Raw genomic sequence first — 26,205 nt, 5'->3', positions numbered from 1 at the left:
CTAGTTAAATATGGACTTGGTCCCGCAGCTACGCTGCTATCACCATGGTCAGTTTTAAAAACTTTATTTCATAAAATAGGGAGGAAACAAAGTAACACCGAAAAATATGAAAAGGCCAGATATTTTTTCAGTCACTCCAAATGTTTTGCTTTCAAACAGCCTAAGAATGGTGATGCAACATTTTGAATATCTTAGGTTAAGTGATTCTAGCAGAAGGTCCTGGAACTACCGTGTTTCCCCAAAAATAAGACAGGGTCTTATTTTCTTTTGACCCTTCAAAATATGGCTTGGGCCTTATTATCAGGGGAGGGTTTATTGTTTTGGGGTTGCTGGGCGGCTGCTCCCTTGCAAGCGGGCTCCCGAAGAGCCGGGCACAGCCTCAGGGGTGAAGCAGCCATGAGGTGACCACGCTCATGAGCAGCCGCCTGGCAAACCCCCTCTCCAGCTGGGCAGAGCACCATTCACTGACCTAGGCGGTATCCCTAAGACGCCAAGCCACGTGGCGCTCTGCCTGCCTCCCCAGCTCGCGGTTTGGCACATTCGGGATACCCCCTAGGTCAGTGCATGGAGCTCTGCCCGGCTGGAGAGGGTGGTTGCGCGAGCGCCTGTTCTGCCCCCAGCTCGCATGCCTCACAGCCTCACCATGCCCTGGCCCAGCTCTCCCTGCAGGGCCAGGGCACCGCCGCTGCTTTCGTTGCCGCCACCGCGCTTTGAGCATAACTTCTTCTCCAGCTTCCAAACTCCGGAACTCGGCTTCCGATTCTTCCAGCAACGGACGCTCTAGGAGTGCCCTCTATGTTTGTGGGCCCTATGACAGCCGGCCCACAACCTTAAAGCTTGAGAGGGGGTTTGCCGGGCGGCTGCTCGTGAGTGTGGTCACCTCATGACTGCTTCACCCCTGAGGGTGTGCCCGGCTCTTCGGGAGCCCGCTCGCAAGGGAGCAGCTGCCCGGCAATTCCCCCTTCTGGCCAGGCACAATGCCACTCCCCAACCTAGTGGTATCCCGAAGGCAGCAAGCAACGTGAGCGCCTTTCTCCCGCCCCCGCGGCTTGTCGCCTTGGGGATACCGCTAGGTTGGTGAGCAATGATCTGCCTAGCTGGAGGGGGGGTTGTCCAGGGGGCTTATTTTCAGGGGGGGCTTATATTTTTGCCCACACGAAAAATGTGGCAAGGCTTAATTTCAGGACAGGTTGTATTTTCGGGGAAACACAGTAGGAAGGGGTATCTAGAAGGCTGTTTTTAAGATAACTAGACCAATTTAATTGTGCTTTATTCAGCTGATAATTTCACTCTCACACTGCCAGATAATGCAATCACATCCAGGGCAGACAAGATGAATTCCATTGGGATAGCTAGCTAGTTAGTGGAGGAGTATCTGTCTTAACTCATCATACCACTTTTTTTTTAATAGGTATCAGTTGACAGTAAATGGACAGCCCCAGAGTTGATTCCATCACATCTGATCAACAGCACTTCATGTACATTTGGAACTTTGAAGGCCGCTATAAGCTTTTGTAAATGTTTATACTTCAATAATGCTTAATTTATTTAACACGTTACTATCAATTTTTTAAAATCCTGACTTTTTCAAGGGATGAATTTGGCATCATCCTGCATTTAACTTTTAACAGCAAAGTTTGTAATAGTAAATGCGTACTTGAGGAGTTCTCCAATTGATTGACCAAAGATAGGTGGCATCCTGAGGCAGACGGTTCCACTTTCCATATTCTCAGGCTTTACTCTTCGTTGCTGCCTAGGTTTTCCTCCCAGCTCTATCCCATCACACAAAGTGCCACAAGTAAACGAGGGTCCACATCATTTTGAAATCACATTGACGGGTATGCTAGTTTTGCTTACAGAACATACTTTTCTTTTAGCCTGGATTGAACCCTCTTTTTTAAGGAGGTGAGGAGACCAAAAAAAATCCTTCATCCCTGCAACTAGAGTCCTTCAAGCAACATTTCCTCACATTTCATTGAATCCTGTTCTAAGGGATGTTCTGATTCTTTTTGAATGATCCAAAGGGTTAAGGAAAGGGGATGGCTGACAAAGAGGCCAATGCTCTAGTATCTAATCATTGCCTTAAATTTTGTACATAAAACAGACCATGTTTTGCATTATTTATGCCAAAGAATCTACGTAATTCAGAAGCTGTTTGTCTAAATTACAGATGTAATATGCTTTTAAAGAATAAACTAAGTTATGATATAGTAGCTGCTTATGAATTATTAACTACCAATACTCTATTCATTAATACTCCACATTAATCAGCTTTGAAAACTTGGCTCCTATGATACTGAAAGCAAATAACAAATGTTTGATTCCGTTCAGACATTTTTAATAAAAAATATTCAAAAATACATAAGAGGTAGTCAATATGTTAAAAGATTTACATTTAGTTTACATTATTGGACCATCCATTTCAGCTTCTGTACAGCAGGTAATATTTCTGCGAGACTTCTGACTTCTGAAACAAAAGCAATTTTGCAAACATTATTTTGCCTTTTCAATTCAATAGTCACCTATTTTTAGAAATCTAATGGAGTACTTAAAAGTTATGGCTCTATATTTATACTTTCTTTGCAAAATATGTAAAATTTCCATTACATTTCAGAAGTAAACTATAAACAAACCAGGCTATAATCAATTAGTTAGTTAATCAAAACTCCAGTGTGCATAAAAGAAAACCCTACACTCAAAATGACCAGGGTTGAATATACATTCTAAGGATTTCTTAAATTACGTTTATCAGCTTCTGAAACAGGAAGTTTCTTTGGTTGCAATATTGGTACAATTCATAAAAACATGTCGACATAAAGGTTGAACATGGCTATTTCAGGGTTTTTTCCAAGGTCATCTCGCCTACATTCACAGTGGACTCCTCCAATGAAAATGGCAGTAAAAACAAGGAATCCTCAGTGGCAATCGAAAGGGAAGTGCTTTGGGGTCCTGGGAAGACCTTCAAATGCTTTCAAAGCAAATGCACCGAGCCTCTCAAAAGATGCAGTCACAGCATACCAGTCGCAGCAACATCATGACTGAATTGTCCTGCTGAATGGTTGGCAACAGTGGTTTGGACTGGTTCGGCCGAACCAGTAGTAGCTTGGGGGCCTGGGTCACTGGAACCGGCAGCACCCTCGAACCAGTTTTCTTGTTTTTTGCTGGTGCGTGCGCGGTGTGTCCCTGAGAAAACCGGCCGTAGTCTCTGCCAGAACCCACCCCTCGTTGGCAATCCCCAATAAAATAAGCAGCCAATATAAAACAGCATGTGTACAATCTTTATATAATTACCATGAATTTTGCTGAATGATCCTAAGATCACTTTCTACTTGATTCTGACAGAGTATATAGCAGTGATGGTGAACCTATGGCACGCGTGCCACAGGCAGCACACGGAGCCATTTGTCAGGGCACGCAAGGCGCTACCCTGTCAGCTGGCCAGCGCGCGCATGTGCGCTGGCCAGCTGAGTTCACCCTTTTTTAAAGCCATTTTTTGCCCTCCCCAGGCTCCAGAGGCTTTGTAGGAGCCTGGGGACGGCGAAAACAGCCTCCCCCGCCCCCCCCGGAGGCCCTCCGGAGGCTTCATGAGCTTCCCTGACGCCTTTGGAGGACTCAAAATGACCCTCCGAGCAAACTTTCCAGTTTGCTCAGAGGACCATTTTGAGTGCTCCGAAGGCTTCAGGGACTGTCTGGAGGCCTCCCTGACGCCTCCGGAGGGCGTCGGGAGGGGCAGGGGAGGCTGTTTTCGCCATCCCCAGGCTTCTATAAAGCCTCTGGAGCCTGGGGAGGGTGAAAAAAGCATGTAAAAATGGGGGGGTCACACCTGTAGTGCGTGCATGCGCACTGGGGGTCGCGCATTGCATTATGGACACGCCCACACACGCCCCCCCTGCACTCCTCCCGCTTATGGCACGCGAGCCGAAAAAGGTTCACCATTGCTGGTATATAGCATGTAGATATATATTCCAAAAAACAAAAGGATACAAAGAGGGAAAAACTATTTTACCATTTTAATTTATTTATAATACTACTTTCTAGATATGTATTAAAATTACAATTGAGCAATAACTTTGGGTAGCCTTTGATCATATTTTTTTGACGTGGGATATACAACATTGATTTACCAGGACAATCCCACATGGTTATACATTTCTTTTGAAATATGGTTCAAAAGTTAAATGTTGCCCTTAAATTCTGGTGAAAACAAAATCCATTTGGAATAATGTACTGACAGCCTTGGCCACTCTTATTATCATTAATTTACAGAAAGTGCTTACCTAGAACACGAAGCAAGTTGTTAATAAGATCATGAAATGCTGGGAAAAAGTCATCATGTTCTTCTAACTTATAGATAATGCTGAAAAATATCAATTTGACAAACATTCATTCTCTCATTTTGTCATTTAAACAACATTCCCTAATCTTATCACGGTGATCAACTGATCATAGTTGACTGCAAATTGAGTATAGAATAGAATAGAATTCTTTATTGGCCAAGTGTGATTGGACACACAAAGAATTTATCTTTGATGCATATGCTCTCAGTGTACATAAAAAGTCAAGATACATTCATCAAGAATCATAAGGTACAACATTTAATGATAGTCATAGGGTAAAAATAAGCAATCAGGAAACAATATCAATGTAAATTGTAATGACACAAGCAACAAAGTTACAGTCCTGCAGTCATTAGTGGGAGGAGATGGATGATAGTATGAGATAGCAGTGCAATGTGGCTGCAAAAAAGACAAATGTAATTTTAAACTCTCAGCAAAAATTACAGGTAATTTTCATTCAGCTATCACTCATTCAGTGACCGTTTGAAGTTATGATGGCTTTGAATGAGGGGATTTGTAGTTGCAGGATTGAGGATGAGGGGATTTGTCACAGGATCCATACATTCACATGACTGTGATTCGGGCACTCAGCAACTGGCTGGTAATTAAGAGGATCACAATATTCACAGTCATGTCATCACCATTTGTGACCTTCATGGCCAGTTTCCAACAGGCAAAATCAATGGAGAAACCAGTAGGAAGTTGCAAATGGTGGCCACATGATCGCAGGACATTGTGTGGCATTCACCTACTAATGGCAACTGGAACTGCTTCAACTGCAATCATAAATTAGTGTGGCCATGTGACGTCATGCTTTATGACAGTGGTTCTCAACCTTCCTAATGCCGCCACCCTTTAATACAGTTCCTCATGTTGTGGTGACCTCCAACCATAAAAACATTTTTCGTTGCTACTCTTTAACTGTACTTTTGCTACTGTTATGAATCGTAATCTAGATACTGATATTGGAAGACTGCTATCCTATCACCCTTAAGTCCTTCTTTTCATTCAACCAGACATACCCAGTTCCTGCAACTGTTCTTCATATGTTTGAGCTTCCAGTCCCCTAATCCTCTTGGTTGCTCTTCTCTGCACTCTTTCTAGACTAGAGTCTCCACATCTTTTTATAGAGGCAGCCAACATCTTGTCTGCTCCTAAATTTTGGGTCTGAAAAGAATCACAGCCTGGAGGCTGGACAACTTCGGCTGGTACACAATCATACACACACATACACAGAGACACACAGTTGCTTTATTCCCACAGCCTCCTTAATGGGGTCGCGACCCACAGGTTGGGAACCGCTGCTTTATGACCTTATCTTTAGGGACAGAGTTGCCCTTCCCAATTAGTATCAAGTGAAGACTAACTGTGATTTCACAGGAATACTTAAGCACAAGAATGAAGCATTCCCTTCTCTTCTCCTATGATCAGACATAGCTTAAAGTGTCCATGTTGACCTTTGGACGCCCTACTTTTAAGAAGCACTGTGAGAAAATGGAACATGTTCAGAGAAAGGCAAAGAGGATCAGGCCACTAGAAATTAAGCCCAATAAAAACTGGAAAAGCTTTCTAAGATTTGCCTTGAATAAAATGACTGTGATGGCCGTGACAGTGTTCTTCAAATACCTCACACCATTCTCCATTGTGCACTTAGAATGTAGGGCTAAAGGTGTCCTTGTAAAGCTACTATTAGTTAACTATGAAGAGCTGCATACCTTTCGATGTCTTGTGTGCCCAGCAGTTGTTCCACCTGCCAGGCCACATTCTCATTAAACAAATTGCATAGCCTTCCAACAGTGTTCACCAGGACACTAGGTGGTGCTGAGCAATCTATGAAGAAACATCATATCAGTTTCTGTGCAACATTTCACAACAGATAAAAGTGGGAGCAAATGAAACAGCAAACTCCTTGAAATGGTTGCCAACTCAAACATCCAAACTAAGCCACACGAGAAAAGGTTGTGCAAGACAGGCACGCCACAGTTTTTAATGGGAAGGTGAAACCAATAACCCATTAAAACGATTGTGGTGCTGATCGTGGAAGGATAACACCGACAGGATTAACAGAGCAATCCTGTCATTTTGGAGGCCCTAATATTTCACAAGGCTGGCTTGGTTCATGCCAACAGGATGGGATGGTAGAAGGTTCCTTCCTGTCATTTCTTTACAGGAAGAAAACCTTCTTTTATAGGCAATGAGGAAAAAATGCATTTAGAACAGCTCTAGGATTATCAGAAACAGAATTTAGGACTGTGTGTGGAGATTGGATGGATTTACTCGAGTAATTTATTGATTGATTAAACTTGTATGGCACTCATCTTGTCTAGAGGTGATTCTGGGTGCCTTACAAAAATTAAAAGCCAGTAAATAATAAAACTGTAAATAATAATAATATATAATTAAAAGAAGGGAAGGAACCCAACAAGATGCACATGAGGAATATATGACAATTTTAACCTGCTTCCCATTTATCCTTCCACATCTCAAAAGATGATGGGCTTTTCTGTAGGGATATAGCAAAGGAGATATAAGATCTCTTCCAATATATATTTCCAGTCTTTCTTGTGCCCATGTAATAGAGTCCTGGGAGCTGCAGAATTATTGCTTTGCATGGGTTTTAAAAATCCATAAATCCCAAAGAGTCCATGGTAAATCCGGCACTGCATTTAATGGTCTTTTGCAACATGCTTTTGTTGGGCTTGCGTGTGACCAAACTTTGAATTTTAAAATGAAACCAAACGAAATATGTAGAATTCAATATGACTTGATGCTGTGTTCTGTATTTTATTATTCCATTCTCAACTTTTATTTCAATTCAAGTACATTTGCAATTAAGTTTAAGATGCAGGAAAAGCATTTCTCCAAGCTAAAAATTTTATGGCAGCCGTTTTCTTCCTGCAAAACCTATGGTAAATTATCATGTCCTTTCAATATACAGACACACACACACACCAGAGGTGGGTTCCTACCAGTTTGGACTGGTTCAGCCGAGTAGGTAGTAACTCGGCCTCCCATACCCCCGAACCGGTTCTCTCCATGGCGCCATAGGCAACACATTCTTGTTTTTTGCTTCTGCGCATGCGCAGAAGCATGTTTTTTTTACTACTGTGCATGCGCATGTGCGGCGCGTCCCTGATCAAACTGGAAGTAGCAGCAGCCAGAGCCCACCCCTGACACACACACACCCTCAAAGAACACTGCTGAGTTTTTCCTTATCCCCACATTACCACGGTCTGACTCTGAGCAAGCTAGATAAGGGGCAACAGATTCTTACCTAGTTCTAAGAGGTCACAGAGGTTCCTCATAGCATTGATCATTTCACCAAGTTTTGTATACACCTCATTCATTCGAGGGTAAACACCATTTAGAGTCTTCACATCAAACAGTTTTTGAAAATGACAGACAATGGCATACAAGGTTTGTTGTGAAGGGATCAGACTTTTCTGTAGGATATGAATAAAAGCAAAAGGAGCCCAATGATCATTTCAATCCTGGTTAAACATAATAGAAGCCTGGGGATGCATTCTATCTAAAATCTAGGATTCTCCCAGATATAATAACTGGAAAAGAACTAGGGTGTTGTTTTCTAAATAGATAGGCAAATTAAAATCATTATAAATCTGCATTACATACATACGAATGCATATGCACTTAAAGGACCAAAATGACATGCTATTATTATCAAATTCCCACATAGGTAAGGAAACACATTAGACTGAGAACGAACAATCAGAATTTTTGAATTACCTTTTCTTCATTGCCTACTTCTTCAGAGATTTCCTCCACTATTTGCTGAAGATCCTCAACTCTAATATATTCATTAGTGTCCTGCATAGCTTTGGAATCCCCAGGGACTAACCGCAGAAATAGCTTTTTCAGGGAGTAGTGCAAGATCTTGAAAGAACAAAAGAAAGATGTTGATGTGTTACTCTTATTCTTTTGGGCTTTCAATGTAAGAATTTAAAACGATACTATGGGAAGACCAGGTTCCCTGCATCCTTGTTTAAAATCAAATCATTTCAAATCAGGTGAGAGAAAGACTTCTCAGGATAAAGTGTAAAAAATTATTTGCTGCGAAATACATTTGCTTATTATTTAATTACTTGCATGTTGAAATTACAATTACATTACATTGAAAATGGGTACAAAGATATGTGGAAAACACAAAGGATGTACATTGGAAGAACCAGGGACAAGGGTAGGTCCCTAGGCCGAAGAGAGCAGTCAAAGATTACCAGTACCTTCAGGGCCATTAGCTGGTCTGCCCAGGTTTCAATCACAGCCGGGAGATGCTCAAATCCACTTTCCCCCTCAGCCCAGCTTCTCCCAAGGCCCTTTTTTTGCATAAGTGTTATTAGAGGAGCTCTTCTTGGGCTTCTGATGATCGAGTCGATGCTGGATAATACCTTTAAGAGTTAAAATATTAGAAAGAATCATTATTATTATTCACTAATCTTTATATAATGTTCCAGAGAGCCACTTGGCTGGAGTAACATTGATTATATCTGAGGAATGCTGAGCATAATCCAGTCCTAGTTAAAATTCCAGGTTTAAATGGACAGCTAGGAAAACGTTCAACTCTTTCATTGAAATAATAAGCTCTCAGAGAGTTACACTTCTGTTGGGTTTTGATTCAACAGAGATTAGGATGGACTTTCTATTGCGAAGTATCTGATAATCAGGCTTCTTCCTATTCACCAACTCCCAAACGTATTAATCTTTCACTATGTCCCTGTGTTTCTATATTTAGCAAAGAAACTACATTTTTAACACAGAATATATTATTTAACTAAACATGCATGGTACTATTCAATGAAGTTGGCTTTCTAGTTATATTATATTTATTAAGTACAGTGTTTTGACCAATATAGTTGGTCAGTTCAGGCACAACAGCAAACCATAATTTAGCACTGCATGAACAAGCCTGCTCCATTTTTTCCTTATATGCTTTCAGTTTGTCTGGGAAGTAACATTAAATTATTGTTTAGTTTGCAAGCTTCTTTTGGAGGTAATTTCTAAGCAAATTCTAGTTTGCACAAATAATAAAAATGGGTTAAAACTGTAAGACAGACTGGTAGTCATGGAAGTCGCAATGAAAAAAGCCACAAGCATGATTTCATTTACACCTGACTAGAGTTGATGTGTGGCAGTTTTCTTCTCCCTGAAATGCAAATGATAAGAAAATAGGTATTCCATACTGCATATGTAACATTTACTAAGCAGCAACATAAAGTACATTACACTGTAAGAAATACAGCATTCCCAGATAGAAGCTATGGTCTTAGCAGTTATCAGAGCGGTACGATTCTGCAATCTGAAAATAGATGCTGTCAGTTGGTAACCCAGTGGGATTATTCTCAATACAATCAAGAAGCATGATGGATGATCCAGGAAAGGCTTCGGTTCTATTGTTGCCAGATGGCATTTTTAGAGAAAAAGGGAGTTAAGTGAACAGAAGCTTTTAATAAAGGCATATTTTTACATACTTAACTGGGAAAAAATGGCTTCCTGCCATAGGATGCATCTCATTGCCTTTTCCTTCTCTTTCTCGTTTAAATAAGATGTCGCATCAATTCAAGGAATTATAATTTGTCAAAATTCAAGTTAAGGAACAAATCAGGAGCTGGAGCGCTGATTTGCTCCTAAGTTTTTCTTTTCCCGAAAATCCAAAACAAACCACAGTTCCCTGCGTTAAGTAGGGTAGGTTAAATTGAAAGCATCAGACTTCTCATAACTAATCACAATATCCTTGTAGCCATAAAATAGGAGAATAGTAACCAACAGTAAACCTGAGAAAACTTTTCTTCATTTTATATTGGGGGGGGGGGGGGGAGGGTTGCAGAATTTCTGCAACAGAAATCCACTCACCCGTAAATATCTTCTGCAAACCTCCTGCAGCTGACTCCCTCCCAAATCTTTTTTAAGTTCTTTGTTTTCTTTCAAGTTTTCTTCTTCGCTGCTCTCGAGTGATCTAACAAGCAACCCAAGAAAGGAAAAGAAGACACACTTTAAAAAATTGCTCTGAAATCCATGCCTTATAGACCAAACACAGAATCACAAAATCCAAAGTAAACTATATGGTCAGCATCTACATAAATAAGAAAAAAAATAATTAGAATCCAATCTTTCACAAGTTTTATACAAATCATAGCTTTCAAAACACAGAAAAAACTACAAATTATAATAACCACAAATGGGTTCACTGGCTCAGGTTATACTCCTTGTTTTTTCCTTTGGCTTCCTCTCTTTTAAAGTGTCTAACCCCAGATTTCAGATCAATAATCACTACACCGTCCCTATTTTTATCCCTCTGCAAAACAGGTTAATGATTAAGGCTTATTCAAAATGCATTACTTGATGTTCTTCAATATTTTCTCCAGCTTCTTCACTTGGTGTTTATACAATTTTAATTCTTGCACAGTTGGCCTGAAGGGAAGAAAACAGTTGTGTCAAGTTTCACAATGAAAAGATTGTTCCTGTGGATTTATTGCTGTTTGTTGCTTTTACAAGGCCGGTAACACCCCTGCCAAACATTAACCAGAACATGCTTCTGTTGCTCTCAGTAAGTTTATTAAATGGTCCTCTGTTATTATGACAGCATGAATTAGATATTTGAAAAATGGCTTGTAGAGATTGTTCGATGTTCAGTAGGGAATGTTTTCACACAGAATTTAAGATCCAGGATTTAAATCAAATCCATGCATGCATGCTGTGCTGAAATTGTTTTGCCCACTCACCTAATTTCCATCTCTTTCTTGAGATTAATATTTTCATGCACAAGTTGTTCATTTCGAGCTTTTGTTTCAATTATCTGTGTCTGGAAAGACTTGGAAATATTTATTACAAATATTACACTCATCCATATGCATGCAAACAAAGCATCTTCTCATTTGTCTTAAACAATTAAGTAGATAATTAATGAACAGGATATACACTAATAAATGCTGATAAATAATGGCTTACTTAAAGTTTGACTGAAGAAATCCACAGTTTATAGGGTTTCTTTAAATTAAAAACTCCTTCCAATGATTTAAATCCATGTATTTAACTACTTGGAAATATCTGAAGATATAAAAGATAGCCTGCAATGCTTTATCTTTCAAATTGAATTGGTAAATGATAGCAGGGAGATGAATTTCTGTTCATCAGAATGTTTATTTAAAAAACGGGGAAATGGAGGGAAAAATTAGGAAGATTCCAATGGAAAGATAGCAGACTGTATGAGGTATGCTGCAAAAAAATGAATACTTGCTGAAAAAAGCAAAATGGGTTTTTGATATACATAGGATTCACAAACTATGATGATAGAGGGTATAGGGTTATGGGCTTGTTTTTCAATTGTAGACATTAGCAGGATACCTTTGAAGATTATCAACCAATGACTTCAGCATAAACCTAAAGTGAATTACACTATAATTTACCAACTGGGAAAGTTATAATTTTACACCTAGAGGTTGTTCAAATTCCAGATGTACCTCTAGGACAGTGATGGCTAACTTTTTTGTTGTTGTGTGCCAAAAGCGCGTGTGCGCCCCCGCACCCATAATACAATACGTGTGACACACACATGCGCGCATGCATGTGCGACTCCGTGTGCACCCCACCTCCATGTATGCACATGTGATGTCCGCACCCATAATGCAATACGTGTGACACACACACACACATGCATGTGCGACTCCCAGTGTGCGCCCCACCTCCATGCATGCACATGTGATGTCCACATGACCCCCACACATACTCCCCCATCCCCTGCGCATGCGCTCCCCCATCCCCTGTGTATGCGCTTCCCTCCCCATCCATTTTTGGCTTCCAGATTGGTGCAGGAGGCCTTCCAGGCCCAAAACAGGGCATGGGAGACACCCAAAGACCAGCTGGCCGGCGGGAGGCATGCGCACATACACGGTGGAGCTGGGCTGAGGTGACAGCTGGCGTGCCCACAGAGGATGTTCTGCATGCCTTCTGTGACATGTGTGCCATAGGTTAGCTATCACGGCTCTAGTATTATACAGTACTTCCTTACCATAAGCAGAGCTTTGTAATTAGCAGTAGCATCTATATTCTTCAAGAATTCGTCCTCATTTTTTCCTTCGTCCTGTAAATGATTGATCTCTTTCTTATATTTCCTATGAAATACAAAACAAATGTTTACATTTAACAGCATGAATTTGTTCAGCTGAAAAGATGCTTTTTCTTCCATCTTCCTTTCCTTCCCCCATTGCAGGTTTGCTCCAAAGAGTTTGAACACATGCAAAAGCAGCGAAGTATATTCAGAAAATGTTGGATGTGATGTAAGGTTGTTATGTCAGCTGGTTGATCCTATGACTTTTAAATAAAACTTTATATATATATATATATATATATATATATATATATATGTATGTATGTATGTATGTATGTATGTATGTATGTATGTATGTATGCATGTATGTGTATATATATATATATATATGTATGTATGTATGTATGTATATATATATGTATGTATGTATGTATGTGTATATATATATATATATTTGGACATACCAGGGGTTGTAACACAAATACATACACACACACACACACACATATTATATATATATATATATATATATATATATATATATATATATATATATATATATATATATATATATATATATATATATATATATATATATATATATATATATATATATATATATATATATATATATAATGTTGTATTTGTGCTGATAAATAAATAAAGGGAGACTAGTATAGATCTATTTCAAGCTATTTAGCTCTCATCAGCTAGCCATACCCTTACTGGGATTTGAACCTGATGAGAGCTAAATAGCTTGAAATAGATCTATACTAGTCTCCCTTTATTTATTTATCAGCACAAATACAACACAAATATAAAAAGGCAACATTAAAAATAAAAATATGGTTTTCTGCCTGGATGGTCTTCTGTAATGAGCCGAAGGACAGAAAGGGGGAGTAGTGAGCTCCCTCCCATATTTGGGCATACCAAGGGTTGTAACATAAATACATATATACACTTTTGTCATCTAAAGTATACCTTGCAGCTGTAAGATAAGTCCACAAATTGTATAAGACCAACCATTTTACCCACCTTAGTTCTTTTCTGACATGGCTGATCTGAGATTCATAATAATCAATTAGACAACAGATCCTGAAAAAGAAGAATACACCAATTTAGCCAATATATATCAGCAAACGTTAAACATGGGTATCTCACTCTGGCCTAAGAATAACTTTGATAAGAAAAAATGTGAACTAGTAGACAAAGTTTAGTTCACTGTAGCATCTTTCCTTAATAGTTTATTGTGTTTTTCTACTAGAAGCTCAACTATCAAGATAGCCATTACATACAAAGGTAACAATTTGCGAGTTATACAGTATTTTTCGGAGAATAAGACGCACCTTTTTTCCTCAAAGAAGAGGCTGAAAATCTGGGTGTGTCTTATACACCGAATACAGCATTTTTTGCCTCCCAAAGCCCCGCCCCTTCACCAAAAAGGCTGTGCATAACCTTCTGGAGGCTTTCAGGGAGCTCCTGGGGGATGGGGAGGGCAGGAATGAGCAAAAAATGGGCCATTTTCTGCCCCCCCCCAGCCCTCAGCAGCACTCTATAAGCTTCCATAAGGCTATGCATGCAATTCTTTTGACAAAAAATGGGCCCGTTTTCGTGAAAAACGGGCTGTTTTTGCTTGTTTTTGCCCCCACCCCACCCCCAGGAGCACTTTGCAAGAACCCCCAAAGGCTATTCATGCCTTTTTTTGAAGAAAAAAAAAGGGCCCGTTTTCGTGAAAAACGGGCGGTTTTGGGGAGGTTTGCAGAGTGCAAAAACTTTTTTTTCCCTTTTGGGAAGCTCTTTAATTGATTGATGAGAATTACATTGATCAAGTGCTGTGTCAGCAGAAACACTTACCTATCTACTGTATTTCTCTCCCTCTCTATTTCTCTCTCTATATATATACCTTTATCTACCTATCTACCTACTCTCTCTCTCCCTATCTATCTACTGTATTTCTCTATCTTTATTTCTCTCTCTCTATCCCTCTACCTACCAACCTATCTACTCGCTCTCCCTCCCTCCCTATCTACTGTATTTCTCTCTATCTCTTTCTATTTCTCTCTCACTATCCCTCTACCTACAACAACACTCTCTCTCTATTTCTCTCACTCTCTATCCCTTTATCTACTTACCTAACTACTCTCTCTCTCCCTACCTATTATATTTCTCTCTCTTTCTCTCCCTGTCTATCCCTCTATCTACCTATCTACTTTTTTTTTAATTTGCCTCTTCAAAAGCTTGGTGCATCTTATACTCCGGTGGGTCTTATACTCTGAAAAATACGGTATGTATGCCATTGAGAAAGATTAGGTTTTGCCGAAAGTATTATATTATGATATATCATTAAAAATATTCACATTCATAAATCCATTGAGTCAAGAAAATAATAATATTGAATGAGCACAACATAAATTAAAAGAGCAAATAAAATAATTACAATAATTCTCAATTAAAAAATTAAAATAAAAACGTTTTTTTCCCTAATATCTACACCTAAGCAGTACATACATAAGGAACTTAAGCTTCCCTAGGAGGGGTTCACTTTTTTGTGGAAATTAAATTAAATCGAAACAATTGCTGGATGAATATGGGAAGCTAGAGACTCTGTAAATTTCATCCTGTTATTGCTGCTTGTGGCTGATGAGCATTATGGGCCAAAACATCTGGAAGAGAAAGTAGAGCCTGGTTTTTAAAATATGAAATCTAAAATGGTATTTTCAAAATGGAGTCACCCATCGTATTTCATACTTTACTGATTAACAATCCTATTTGAATTTTGGAATTCCGCACAATACTTTTCCATCAATGTGTTATGTAAATAACATAAATAAACCCAAGCCATATGGATGCAAGTTTTATATTTCCCTAAAGAAAGGAAGTACAATTTAAAATGGTAGCAAGCACGTTGCAGATTTGTAATTAGGCTCAGGTGCATTAGCATTATCTAAAACCATATAAATGTTGATGTATATAGATATGTGCTTTGGATGATTTTAAGTCTACAATACTTTTTTAAGAAACAAAGCGTATGATTGAGACAGATATTAGTTGTTGCTAGAATTCTGGAATTAAAAAATTGGAATGATCCATATCAATAAATCAAAGGTTAAGATTTTTAAAACACAGATATAAATCTCTTTCTGGTTATGTTTTGTATGATCGTAGAATTAAACTAATACAACAAAGGACTACATTTCAAACTGACAACTGATAAATGTTAAAAAAAAAACTGGTGTGAACCTTGTTACCTGGAAGTGTGAAATGGGTGAAGGGACATTTCGATGATATAGATGTGTCCCACTATCACCTAGTGCTGATTTCATATTCATAAATTTGTCAATAAGGTATTAAAAGAGCAGCAATGGTTTAGTATGAATTTATTAGAACTATATATCAAACGTTTGGAGGTTGTTATCTCTTTGAGGGAGATAGGTGATTTAGAAATATGAAATATAAGTAAATAATACAAGTACAGTTCAGCAAAAAAAGTTCTTAAGATATTTATTTGAAAGATAATGTCAGACCCGAAGGATTCAATCTAGGCTCACTTACATATATTCACTTTTAATCTCTAAAGTAGTTTGCCAAGGCTGATCAATATTTCTCCGTGAATGGTAATGTGAAGGGTAAAATGATGAATTGGGCTAAGTGACTTTTTCCTTTATGTATATTTTACCGGGGTTGTAGGAGGCTTGCACTGTTTGATTTTTACTTTTTTTTCTTTATTTGCACATCAAAGCATAAGCTTAAATATTTTTTTTAAAAAAAATTATGCATAAGCATCAGTAATGGTTTCCTCTTATCTTCGCTACCGGTTCAGAACCTAGAGCGCACATGTGCACAGGTGTGTTTCGCTCACGCAGGCGCTTCTGCATGAGCAGAGCGTCCGTGGTGACGTCTGGGCGGGTGGGTGGAGCGTCCCGCCGCCGCTACTGCTTCACCCAAACTGGGGCAAACGGGCAGAATGCCACCTCTGATAAACATAAATATTTTTAAAAAGAAAAAGTACAGTGTGTAATGCAGAGAAGACCTACATAACATGAATTCCTATGTAAAATCACATTTAATATGTGACACACACACACACTTAGTTTAAAAAGCATGCAGAGTTTCTTACTGCCGATCTACGTGAGTTCTTGGAGCCTGCTTACAAAACTGACGGAATACTTTATTCTGAGTGGCGATACGCTGCTGTTCTTCCAGACCCAACTTGGAAAGCTCCTTTTGTAAATGGCCAATCGTCCCTTCTTGCTCCTCCAACTGCTTCGCTTGGTGCCGGTATACTTCCTGGATTGAGAAAACCAGAAAATTGCAAAAGACCCCCCCCCCCAAAAAAAATTACTAGCTGGCCTACTATCAATTTTCAAGAAAACATCTGCGTTCTATAGCCAGAGATAACACTTTTCACCTTTTTTTCTTGCATAATCATTTAAAGCAGGAGCTTCCAACCTTGGCAACTTAAGACAGCATGGCTCACTGGGGAATTTTAAAGTTGCCAAGGTTGGACACCTATGGATTAAAGTATAGTAACAACCTGCTGCTCCTGACATAATGCAATTTAGAATCAGTTCTGTAGCTGCTGTAATACTTAAAAAGCCTCTTGTCTATAATAAACAAACTGAACCGGGAATTTCAAACTCCGAACAGTATTGAAGTACCTGTGAAATTTCATGATCTTTTTGAAGATCTCTGATTTGGTTATGTTGCTGAGAAGCATTGGTTATTGACTCGTCTTCTAGTTGACGTATTTTATGTTTGACATTTTCCACAATAACGTCCAAATCATTCGCTCGTTGTTCCTGTCGGGAAGCCCGACTTCTCTCCAAGCGTAATTCATCTCTAATTAAAAAACAAACCAAACAAAAATAAACTCTAGTGAAACAATAGGCTATCCTCAAATATAGGTAGTCCTCAACTTGCAACCACAATTGAGCTCAAAATTTATGTTGTTTAGTGACAATTGGTTACGTGGGTTTTGCCTCATTTTACGACATTTCTTGCCACAGTTGTTAAGTGAATCACTGCAGTTGATAAATTAGTAACCTGGTTGTTAAATGAATCTGTTTTCCCAATTGACATTGTTTGTCAGAAGGTTGCAAAAAGCAATCACATGACCCCAGGACGCTGCAATGGTCATAAGTATGAACCAGTTGCCAAGCATCTGAATTCTGACCACATGACCATGGGGATGCTGCAAAGGTTGTAACTGGGAAAAAGGGTCATAAGTCACTTTTTTCAATGCTGTTGTAACTTTGAATGGTCACTAAATGAATGTTCACTAAATGTTGTAAGTCTAGGACTACCTATAACCGGGATGGCGAAGCTATGGCACATGTACCACAGGTGGCACGTGGAGCCATTTGTCAGGGCACGTGAGGCATTGCCCTGTCAGTTGGCCAGCGTGCATACGCGCGCTGGCCAGCTGACTTTAGCCTTTTTTTTGAGGCCATTTTTCACCCTCTACAGGTTCCAGAGGCTTTATAGGAGCCTGGAGAGGGCGAAAACAGCCTCCCCCACCCACCCCCGGAGGCCCTCCGGAGGCTTCAGAAGTTTCCCTGAAGCCTCCAGAGCACAAAAAACTGGCCCTAAGGGCAAACTGAAGGTTTGGGAACAGACTTCCAGTTTGCTCGTAGGACCGGTTTAAGCCCTCTGGAACCTTCAGGGGCCTTCCGGAGGCTTCCCTGAAGGCTCCGGAGGACTAAAAATAACCCAACAGACAAACGGGGACTTCCAGTTTGCTCATAGGGTCGTTTTTCATCCTCCAGAGCCTTCAGGGAAGCCTCCTGAAGCTCCTGAAGCCTCTAGAGAGCCTCCGGGGGGGAGAGGCTCTTTCCTCCCTCCCCAGGCTCCTATAAAGCCTCTGGAGCCTGGGGAGGACAAAAAAAGCATGTAAAAAAAATGGGGGGAGCACCTGTCATGCGTGCATGCATGCTGGAGGTCGCGCATTGCATTATAGGTGTGGCATGCCCGTGCACGACCCCCCTGCGCTCCCCCCGCTTTTGGCACGCAAGTGATAAAAGGTTCGTCATTGCTGACCTAGAAGTTCAAATCAAAAGTAACATAAGAGTGTTCATCTAAAAGACTGTATCACACAATTTGCTAATTCACATTTGTTTAATAATGGTTTTTGAACAAGCTATAATGATTTGGTTCAGAGGTTATAAGGCATGGATTACAAAGGAAAAAGGCTGGATTTATTTATGGGGTGGGAGTAGGGATAATTTGTGGCCCACGCTTGTTATTTAATTCTATAATAGCCAGTATAGTTTAACAAAATCGGAGATTCATAGGTGGATCAACCCTGCAATAACCCAAGCTAAAGAAACCACCTTAGAGCTTGGTTCATAGTATTACATGGTATTATCCTGGGTAATACATTAAAACCTAAATAACCAAAGATCATGGGTACCCAATCTTTTGGCTTGCCTGGGCTGCACTGAGTGAAGATGAATTGTCTTGGTATGTGTATAAAATATATAATATAGTGAATGTATATAAATTATGTAATAATGTTAAACGTTTATGAACTTGTGGAGCCACATTACTAGCTGTCCAGGGTTGCATGTAATCCATGGGCCATAGATTGGCCTATGGATTACACTCCTGGTCTAAGTCATAGATTGGCCCATGGATAGACACTCCTGGTCTAAGTCATAGATTGGCCCATGGATTACACTCCTGGTCTAAGTCATAGATTGGCCCATGGATTACACTCCTGGTCTAAGTCATAGATTGGCCCATGGATAGACACTCCTGGTCTAAGTCATAGATTGGCCCATGGATTACACTCCTGGTCTAAGTCATAGATTGGCCCATGGATAGACACTCCTGGTCTAAGTCATAGATTGGCCCATGGATTACACTCCTGGTCTAAGTCATAGATTGGCCCATGGATAGACACTCCTGGTCTAAGTCATAGATTGGCCCATGGATTACACTCCTGGTCTAAGTCATAGATTGGCCCATGGATAGACACTCCTGGTCTAAGTCATGCCTGCTGAAATGCACAACCCAAAAGAAAGCATCAACCTGGACTTTCTGTAATAAAGGAAGCCCGTTATGCTGCAAAGTAGCTGCATTGTCATTCCTTGCCCAGTAAGAACTCAAGGAAACAAATCTACACTAAAAGCATGGAATTCTGACTGAATGTTAGCTTTTCACAGACTCTCTATTAAATGGAAAATTTTGAAATGATGAGGAAAGCACGCAGGGAGTTTCCAAAATGCCACAGCAGAATGGAAAAGCCAGGAAACCTTTAAACCAAACAGAGCGACCAGAAGACAGGGCTAAGTGAAAATTGGGAAGTGAGACAACAAGTGGATGGATCAATGGATGAATGAGAGAGAGAGAGAGAGCAAGAGAACTCTTGTGTATTTCATCTAGAGAATGACATCCAATTGAATTCTAAGAAAATATCTTACCTAAGCTGGTGATTGTCTTCTATCAAGCCACGAATAATTTTCCGTTGACGCTCTGTCTCTTCCAGTAATGTTTTCAGTGCATGCTGTATTGCTTCGGAAGACTGTTTGTCCATAACAATTTTCTCTGCGTCTGGTATTTTAAAAAATAAATGCCTTTTAAACACATTATTTTAAAGCATCTCCCAAATCAACTAGAATGCTAAAAGTGTAAAACTATCTAAATTCAATATAATTAAAGTTCTTCATAGACTGAAAGAATTCAGATTTTAAGGATACTAAGAAAACAGTAACTCTTTAATTCCTAACTGCCTGGTTCCTTATCATCATAATTCCTTATCATTGGAGCTTCTTAGAGTTAACATTAAATGGCATATATGTTTTAATAAATAACCAATAAAGAATCACAAATGGACCCCATTTGCACCAAATGTTAGACACCTCCTCAAAGGCTGAATATAGAACAGTATTAATAAGAGCTGAAGTCCAAGATTAGGGATAGATCCTCAAGGAGACAATTTATCTACGTGGTCGCTAAGAGTTAACAGATTGATGGCATGTCAATCACCATTATTACCTGGCTTATTAATAGTAACATACTTCAGTGTATAAAACAAAGATGATTAAGAGCTGGCAGCCCAATCCCAACCTGACATATGAACTACACCATACTCATCAAAATAAATGCTCCAACCTCAACAATTTGCATACATCAACTTTTTAACGTTTTCAGCAATGGCTAAGCTATCTGGGGAATTCTTGGAGTTTTGCATGTTGAATCTAACTGATAGTACTTGTATTGGCAAAGGGGAAGCCATTTAATTGTTGGAGACCTGGAGGGAGCACTGTTTGGGCCTTGTGGAGGATTCTTAATTAGGGAGAAAGAAGTTTGGATGTGGTGTTCTTAAGGCCTCAACAATGTACAGTGTTATCGTTCCTTGCTTGAAGGAAAACTGTAAGCATAATTCAATTTCAATTCAATTCAGTATTCACAACTTAGTACTTGTATCTTTTTCAAGCTATAACTATATTTTGTTTTCATGTAATTATATCCTAGCCATTTCATATTGAGGAATGCCCTGCATAGTTCTATATGCTAAGGGATCACATTGCATCCTATGGGATAGGACCATTTGAGGTTGCCCTTACCTAGTGAAAAATCACTTTACACCTGTCCTAAATGTCTTTCTTACATTGATGGGTTACCAATGTTTCTCTTGTACCACATACAGCTCAGAACTATTTGGAGTGGATATGCATAGAAATGTCAGTAATAAATAATATTTTATAAATGTATGAGTACTTAAGTATCTAAATCTTCAAACAGTAACAGAAGTGCAAGATTCTACTGATAGTGAGTTTAATTTATTTAGTAAAGAGTAGGATTACCTGGCACATTTTCGAAGGTTCCAGGCATATCAAGGCACACAGGTCTTAAGCCATGTTGTCTTAATAACTTGTTTAAGTTTTCCCATTCTTGCTCTTGCTACAGTGGAAAAAAATAGAACATTTCTCATATTACAATTACAAAGCATTGCCAGATCGTTCTCTAATGCAACCCTCTGAAATTCCTCCTAACTGGTCACCTAATATTGTTACTTTATGGTAAAATTCTGAATAGACACGGTAGCAAACATACCAGGGGAAAGAGAGAGCTACATATCACAAGCCGCCTCATGTTTAAGTCCTTTGCTTTTTTCATCCTAACAGTGAAAGAAGAGCCTTACTACTTCCTCAGTTTTACATATGACATAAACGTTGAGAGCTCATAAACAAATTTTATATAGTTTCTATTTTACTGATTTTAATATAGACCTATGAGCCAGTAACATCATTTATCTTATTTTTCCAGTTTGTTCCACAAGCTCCGTTTTTCTAACATCCTGCTTTTGAACTTTCATTGCAATATTGTATCTCCAATTAAACACGTCAGCTCTATCTATGGGATAGATATGCATTTAACTACCCTCAGATCCATTCAAAATGACGTACACAGAAGAAAAAGAAAATAAACCAAAAGAAAAGTGGGAGAGACAGAAAAAGGGGAAACCAAAATCATTAGATGGTTTCCACAATTCTCTCCAATGTTTTCCCCCCCTACACTTTCAACCCACTCTTTCAAGTATTTAAAAACAGTATAATACAAAGTCTTTATTATTGTAGCATATCATTCCAGCTAAGGGATATTTTGGGTATTAAATTTCACCATCACAGGGCCTCTATTGTCCTCTTTGGGCAGTCTGTAACTTTAGATACTTTGAAAAGCATGTCCACAAAATTATTTATCACTAAGGCTTCATTTGTAACCAATGAACTACAGATAAGAATTTCATCTCAATAAAGACTCATTAAGTCACGCCCATAAACCGAAGGAAGGCTTACAAATTTAACAACTATCCCTTTCCTCACAGCTCTTTTTGCACTTTGTTCCAAAGGACTGAAACTCTGAAACACTAATGAAGATTTTAGAGAGGAAATTAATGCAGATTGCCTCCTTTCCTTTTCATAGGATTCTCTATGACTGATTCTCTGTATCAGTCTATGGACAGAATCAAGAAGCAGAATCCCCATTTGAAAATCTAGGATTCATACTATGTTCAAAGCACAATCCAGGATTCATACTATTATATGACAATTCTTCTCATCCGATTAAGCAATGAAATCCTACTGAGTTTATTTCTAGGAAACCAGGCTTAGAACTGTAGTCTTACATTTCACATAATACATGAACAACGTTATACAGAAGCAGATTTTACCTAACAGCTGCAAAGCGTATACTGAGATATGATAATTCATAATAGAAATTGATAAGGTGCTTTTAGGGTCTTAATCTTTATTAAAATTCTGGGATGGCTTAATACACAATTGACAAGTATTACTGATCTCAGACTGTCATCAGACCTTAATACTGGCATACTGGCTACAGAAGTAAGAGTTTGAACCTAACATTACACACTGAGTTGTAGACATTCTATTTACAGGTACCTATTGCTCTTTAATAATTTATTATTTCTACTATAATATTATTCTAATATAAAAACAATGCAGCAAAACATTTTGAACAATATAATTAAAATTTGAACTATGTAAAATATGAAATAACACATTTTGAACAATTGAACTTTTGCTGAAGGTAATTCAATTCTATGTGACCTTAACATATGCTATTATTTATGCATGGTTCAACAAAGACATACCTCTGTCATTGTAATTTTGAACTCTTGACTTTATTTGACCTGTGGATAGGATACCAATTTTTTTCTGAAATCTGCAAATGGAAGATGACATAGGAAAAGTAAAAAAATAGAATAGCATTGCAGCATGAGAAAATTAATCAAAGTTATGCTATGCACTTGTTTTATGGCTTAAATGGCTCAAATATACAGTACAAATATTAAAAAGCACAAAACAATTAATCTGCCAGAAGAAGCCTTCAAAGACAAATCAATCCCTCCCAGATTTTGAAATGAGATTCACTTAATATAAGACCCTTCACACTACTGAGTTGAAGCTAACTGTATTCCCATGAAAACTGTGTTGTCCCCATTGTCCAGCTCTACTGTATCTCTATTTTTACCTACAGCAGCTCCCTGATTTCACCCCATAATAATGGGTGATATAGCTATGCAGCATTTATATTCAGTCTTCAAAATATCCTTTGAAACATGTGGGAACCTTTGGTAGCGACTGCATATTTCTGGGAAGAATTAAGAGCTGCTTCAAGGTGTTCCAAGCAGGTGCCATGCTTACACATTGACGCAACCTCTGGGAGAGCCGACCCAAAGTACTGCACAGTCCTAACAAGTTTCAAAGCCTAATTCAGTACCCACCTCAGGATGCCCTTGGATGGTGTCACTTGGATGGGGGAATACTTTTTTAATACTAAGACAGCAAGCTTTCTTGCTGTCTTACTCCTGGCTGACAGATAAAGACATAACATGGGGATATAGCAAAAAAAAGGACATTGACAGGATATGCTTTCATTGTTGTTCAAGAAAAATATGAAATAATACTTAGCATCTCCAAAACTAAACTAGGACTGCTCATTTTTCTTTATAAAAAGAAACAAAACTGTTACGTGTGTCTTTCTAAGAGCATATTCAACAGCCTCCAGTGGCTATTATTGGTCTACAAGTTAAATAATCAATCAGGATTGTCCCCAAGATATCAAACAATTTCCAAGCTGGTGAGAAAACCTCATTCAAGCAAGAAAATCATTTACAGGTAGTCCTCGGCTTACAACCACAATTGAGTCCAACATTTATGTTACTAAGCGAAACATTTGTTAAGTGAATTTTGCCCCATTTTTCAACCTTTCCTGCTGCAGTCGTTAAGTGAATCACTACAACTCATTAAGTTAGTAATATGGATGTTAAGTGCATCTGGCTCCCCCATTGACTTTGCTTCTCAGAAGGTTGCAAAAGGTGACCATAGGACCCCGGGAACTGGTTGCCAACCGCCTGAATGTAGATCACATGACCATGAGGATTGCTGTACCAGTCGTAAATGTGAAAAACGGTCCTAAGTCACTTTTTCATTGCCATTGTAACTTTGAATGATCACGAGATGAATGGTCGTAAGTCAAGGACTACCTGTACTGTACATTCGTTTTCTACTGGATGACCTGAGATACCAGAATAGGGATAGGTTGCCATGGAAAAACTCTATGTGGTTGCTAGGAGTAAATAACGCAACCTGATGGATCATAATCAATCAATCTGTACTTGCTGACTCCAACTAAGTACACTCTTAGGTGTTCCCTTCCACTGGATCACATGCATCCCAAATATTTTGAGATGTGAAACTCAAATCCATTCTTAGGATGATAATCAAAGTACAGCCAATCTTGGATCACATCCTCACTGTCAGCTCTGAAAGTGAGGCTTACTAACAAGCAGCTACCTCTACATCTGGTGAAAATATTGGACATCTCTCCCCTTAATTAGCTCTGCCTAATACATGACTGGGACGCGTTACGTTAAGGATGCAAACTGGATCGGGTAACGCTGGCGAGGCAGGCATCTAATGAAGTTGTCACCCAAAATAGGAAGTTGTCTGGGACTCTCAACAGAGAGCAGAAAAAGCTGAGTTTATACAATCTTGATTATTCTTACGGTTCGGTTTGCAAGTCTGCTTACGTTCGATCGTAACGTTATAAAATCCGTAGTCCCGATCTAATCTGTTATTAAACCAAAACAAACCGATGCTCCGTTCTCTACAACGAGCAAAAAAGAAACAAAAGCTTTACTAGCGACGCCAAGAGGCCTCTCTCATCAAGACTTCAACCCATAAGAAGCTTAAGGTTCACCGAAGAGGCTGCTTTAAATGGACTCGAGGGCTCCCCGTCTTAGCCCACCAGGCCTTCGGGCTCCAGACTGGTCGAGGCTTCTCTCACGCCGTCTCCTCCGCTCCGCTTGCCCGCAAGAAGATCGCAGAGGCAAGCGCCTTGTCTCCCGCTGCCTCTTTCTGCTCGGCGAAAAGGCAAAGGCGAGGGAGCTTCCGCGGCCGTTAAAGGCGGGCTCACCAGCTGAAGTAGAGCCGCCCCTGGGCTTGGCTTCCAGTCTCCACCTCTTGGCTCTTCTCAAGCGGCTGGGATGGAGGGGGGGGAGAGAGAGAAACACTCGCTTGCAAGCGTCCGTACACAAACCAACCGATTTCGCTAGGTTACACGCAAAGCTCAGCTGAAGCCCTTAGCTGATCCTCCGGGTAAATTTCAGAGCCCTAGAAGTACGTGCATGTTAGGCACGTTTCAGATTCAGTCTCTGGCAGCAGCGATGTTACTTTTTTTTGGCTGCTGAGGTTCTTAGGTTTTAATCAACGAGGCTGCCTCCAACCTCTCGTCTGGTCCAAAGAGAGGACTTGCCTGTGGAGTTATCTAGCAGGAAAATTTATTCGAAGGAAAATAAGGGATGCTGTCTGCAACGATTGCCTTCCTACTTAAAAGAAATCAAAGCTCTGGAGAGGGAGCTCCAGAAAAAAGAGATCTCACCTCTTAGTATCAATATCTTCTGTAGTTGTTCACCGATCAGTAGGAAAGGGGGAAGCTTATTTCCATTTTAACACTCCGTACCTTCTTGTGGTATCAATAAAATAAAATCAATAAAATGCCACAAAAGAGGTTATCAGGATGGGGGGGGGACACAATTTTGAATTGAAAACGGGACATAGGCAATCTTTTCTTAGAAGAGCACCTCCAAACCAGAGTGCTATTTTTAAAGGGGGGTTGCTCCAGTGAGCAACCCTTGTACTTCATCTGTTGGAGACATACAGAGGTCCACATTAATTTCATTAGATTTTTTTTTAATCCAGCTTTCATTAACAAGTTTATAACCGTTGATCCAAAAGGCTAAGTTTAAAATATGTCTGGCTAGTTTGCTTCTCAACATGA

The 26,205-nt window shown here is 39.5% G+C and overlaps 2 protein-coding genes across 2 annotated transcripts in view; one reads left to right on the top strand and one right to left on the bottom strand.

Moving 5' to 3' along the window:
* The window catches only part of ESYT3 (extended synaptotagmin 3), a 52,444-nt gene extending 50,198 nt beyond the window's left edge, over positions 1-2,246 (top strand). Inside the window, exon 23 of the mRNA XM_081934050.1 lies at positions 1,412-2,246. Within this exon, the coding sequence (XP_081790176.1) occupies positions 1,412-1,448 (37 nt within the window). The 3' untranslated portion in view covers positions 1,449-2,246. The remainder of the gene's footprint in view (positions 1-1,411) is intronic.
* Positions 2,247-2,271: 25 nt separating this feature from the next.
* Positions 2,272-25,330, bottom strand: CEP70 (centrosomal protein 70). The gene is made up of 17 exons (XM_081934052.1): positions 25,126-25,330; positions 23,015-23,085; positions 21,207-21,303; positions 19,821-19,950; positions 17,058-17,238; positions 16,517-16,686; positions 13,435-13,494; positions 12,361-12,463; positions 11,075-11,163; positions 10,692-10,763; positions 10,206-10,308; positions 8,579-8,743; positions 8,085-8,231; positions 7,612-7,780; positions 6,053-6,167; positions 4,278-4,357; positions 2,272-2,467 (listed from the first exon to the last, which is right to left on the bottom strand). The coding sequence occupies exons 2-17, from the start codon at positions 23,021-23,023 to the stop codon at positions 2,406-2,408; spliced, it is 1,752 nt and encodes a 583-aa protein (XP_081790178.1). The 5' UTR covers positions 23,024-23,085; positions 25,126-25,330; the 3' UTR covers positions 2,272-2,405.
* Between the last annotated feature and the right edge of the window lie 875 nt (positions 25,331-26,205).

Source organism: Natrix helvetica (genome assembly GCF_964273705.1).
Source record: "Natrix helvetica genome assembly, chromosome: 1".
In the NCBI taxonomy this organism is placed as follows: domain Eukaryota; kingdom Metazoa; phylum Chordata; class Lepidosauria; order Squamata; family Natricidae; genus Natrix; species Natrix helvetica.
Note: the sequence above shows the minus strand (reverse complement) of the source record. Positions and strands in the feature narration are given on the sequence as shown.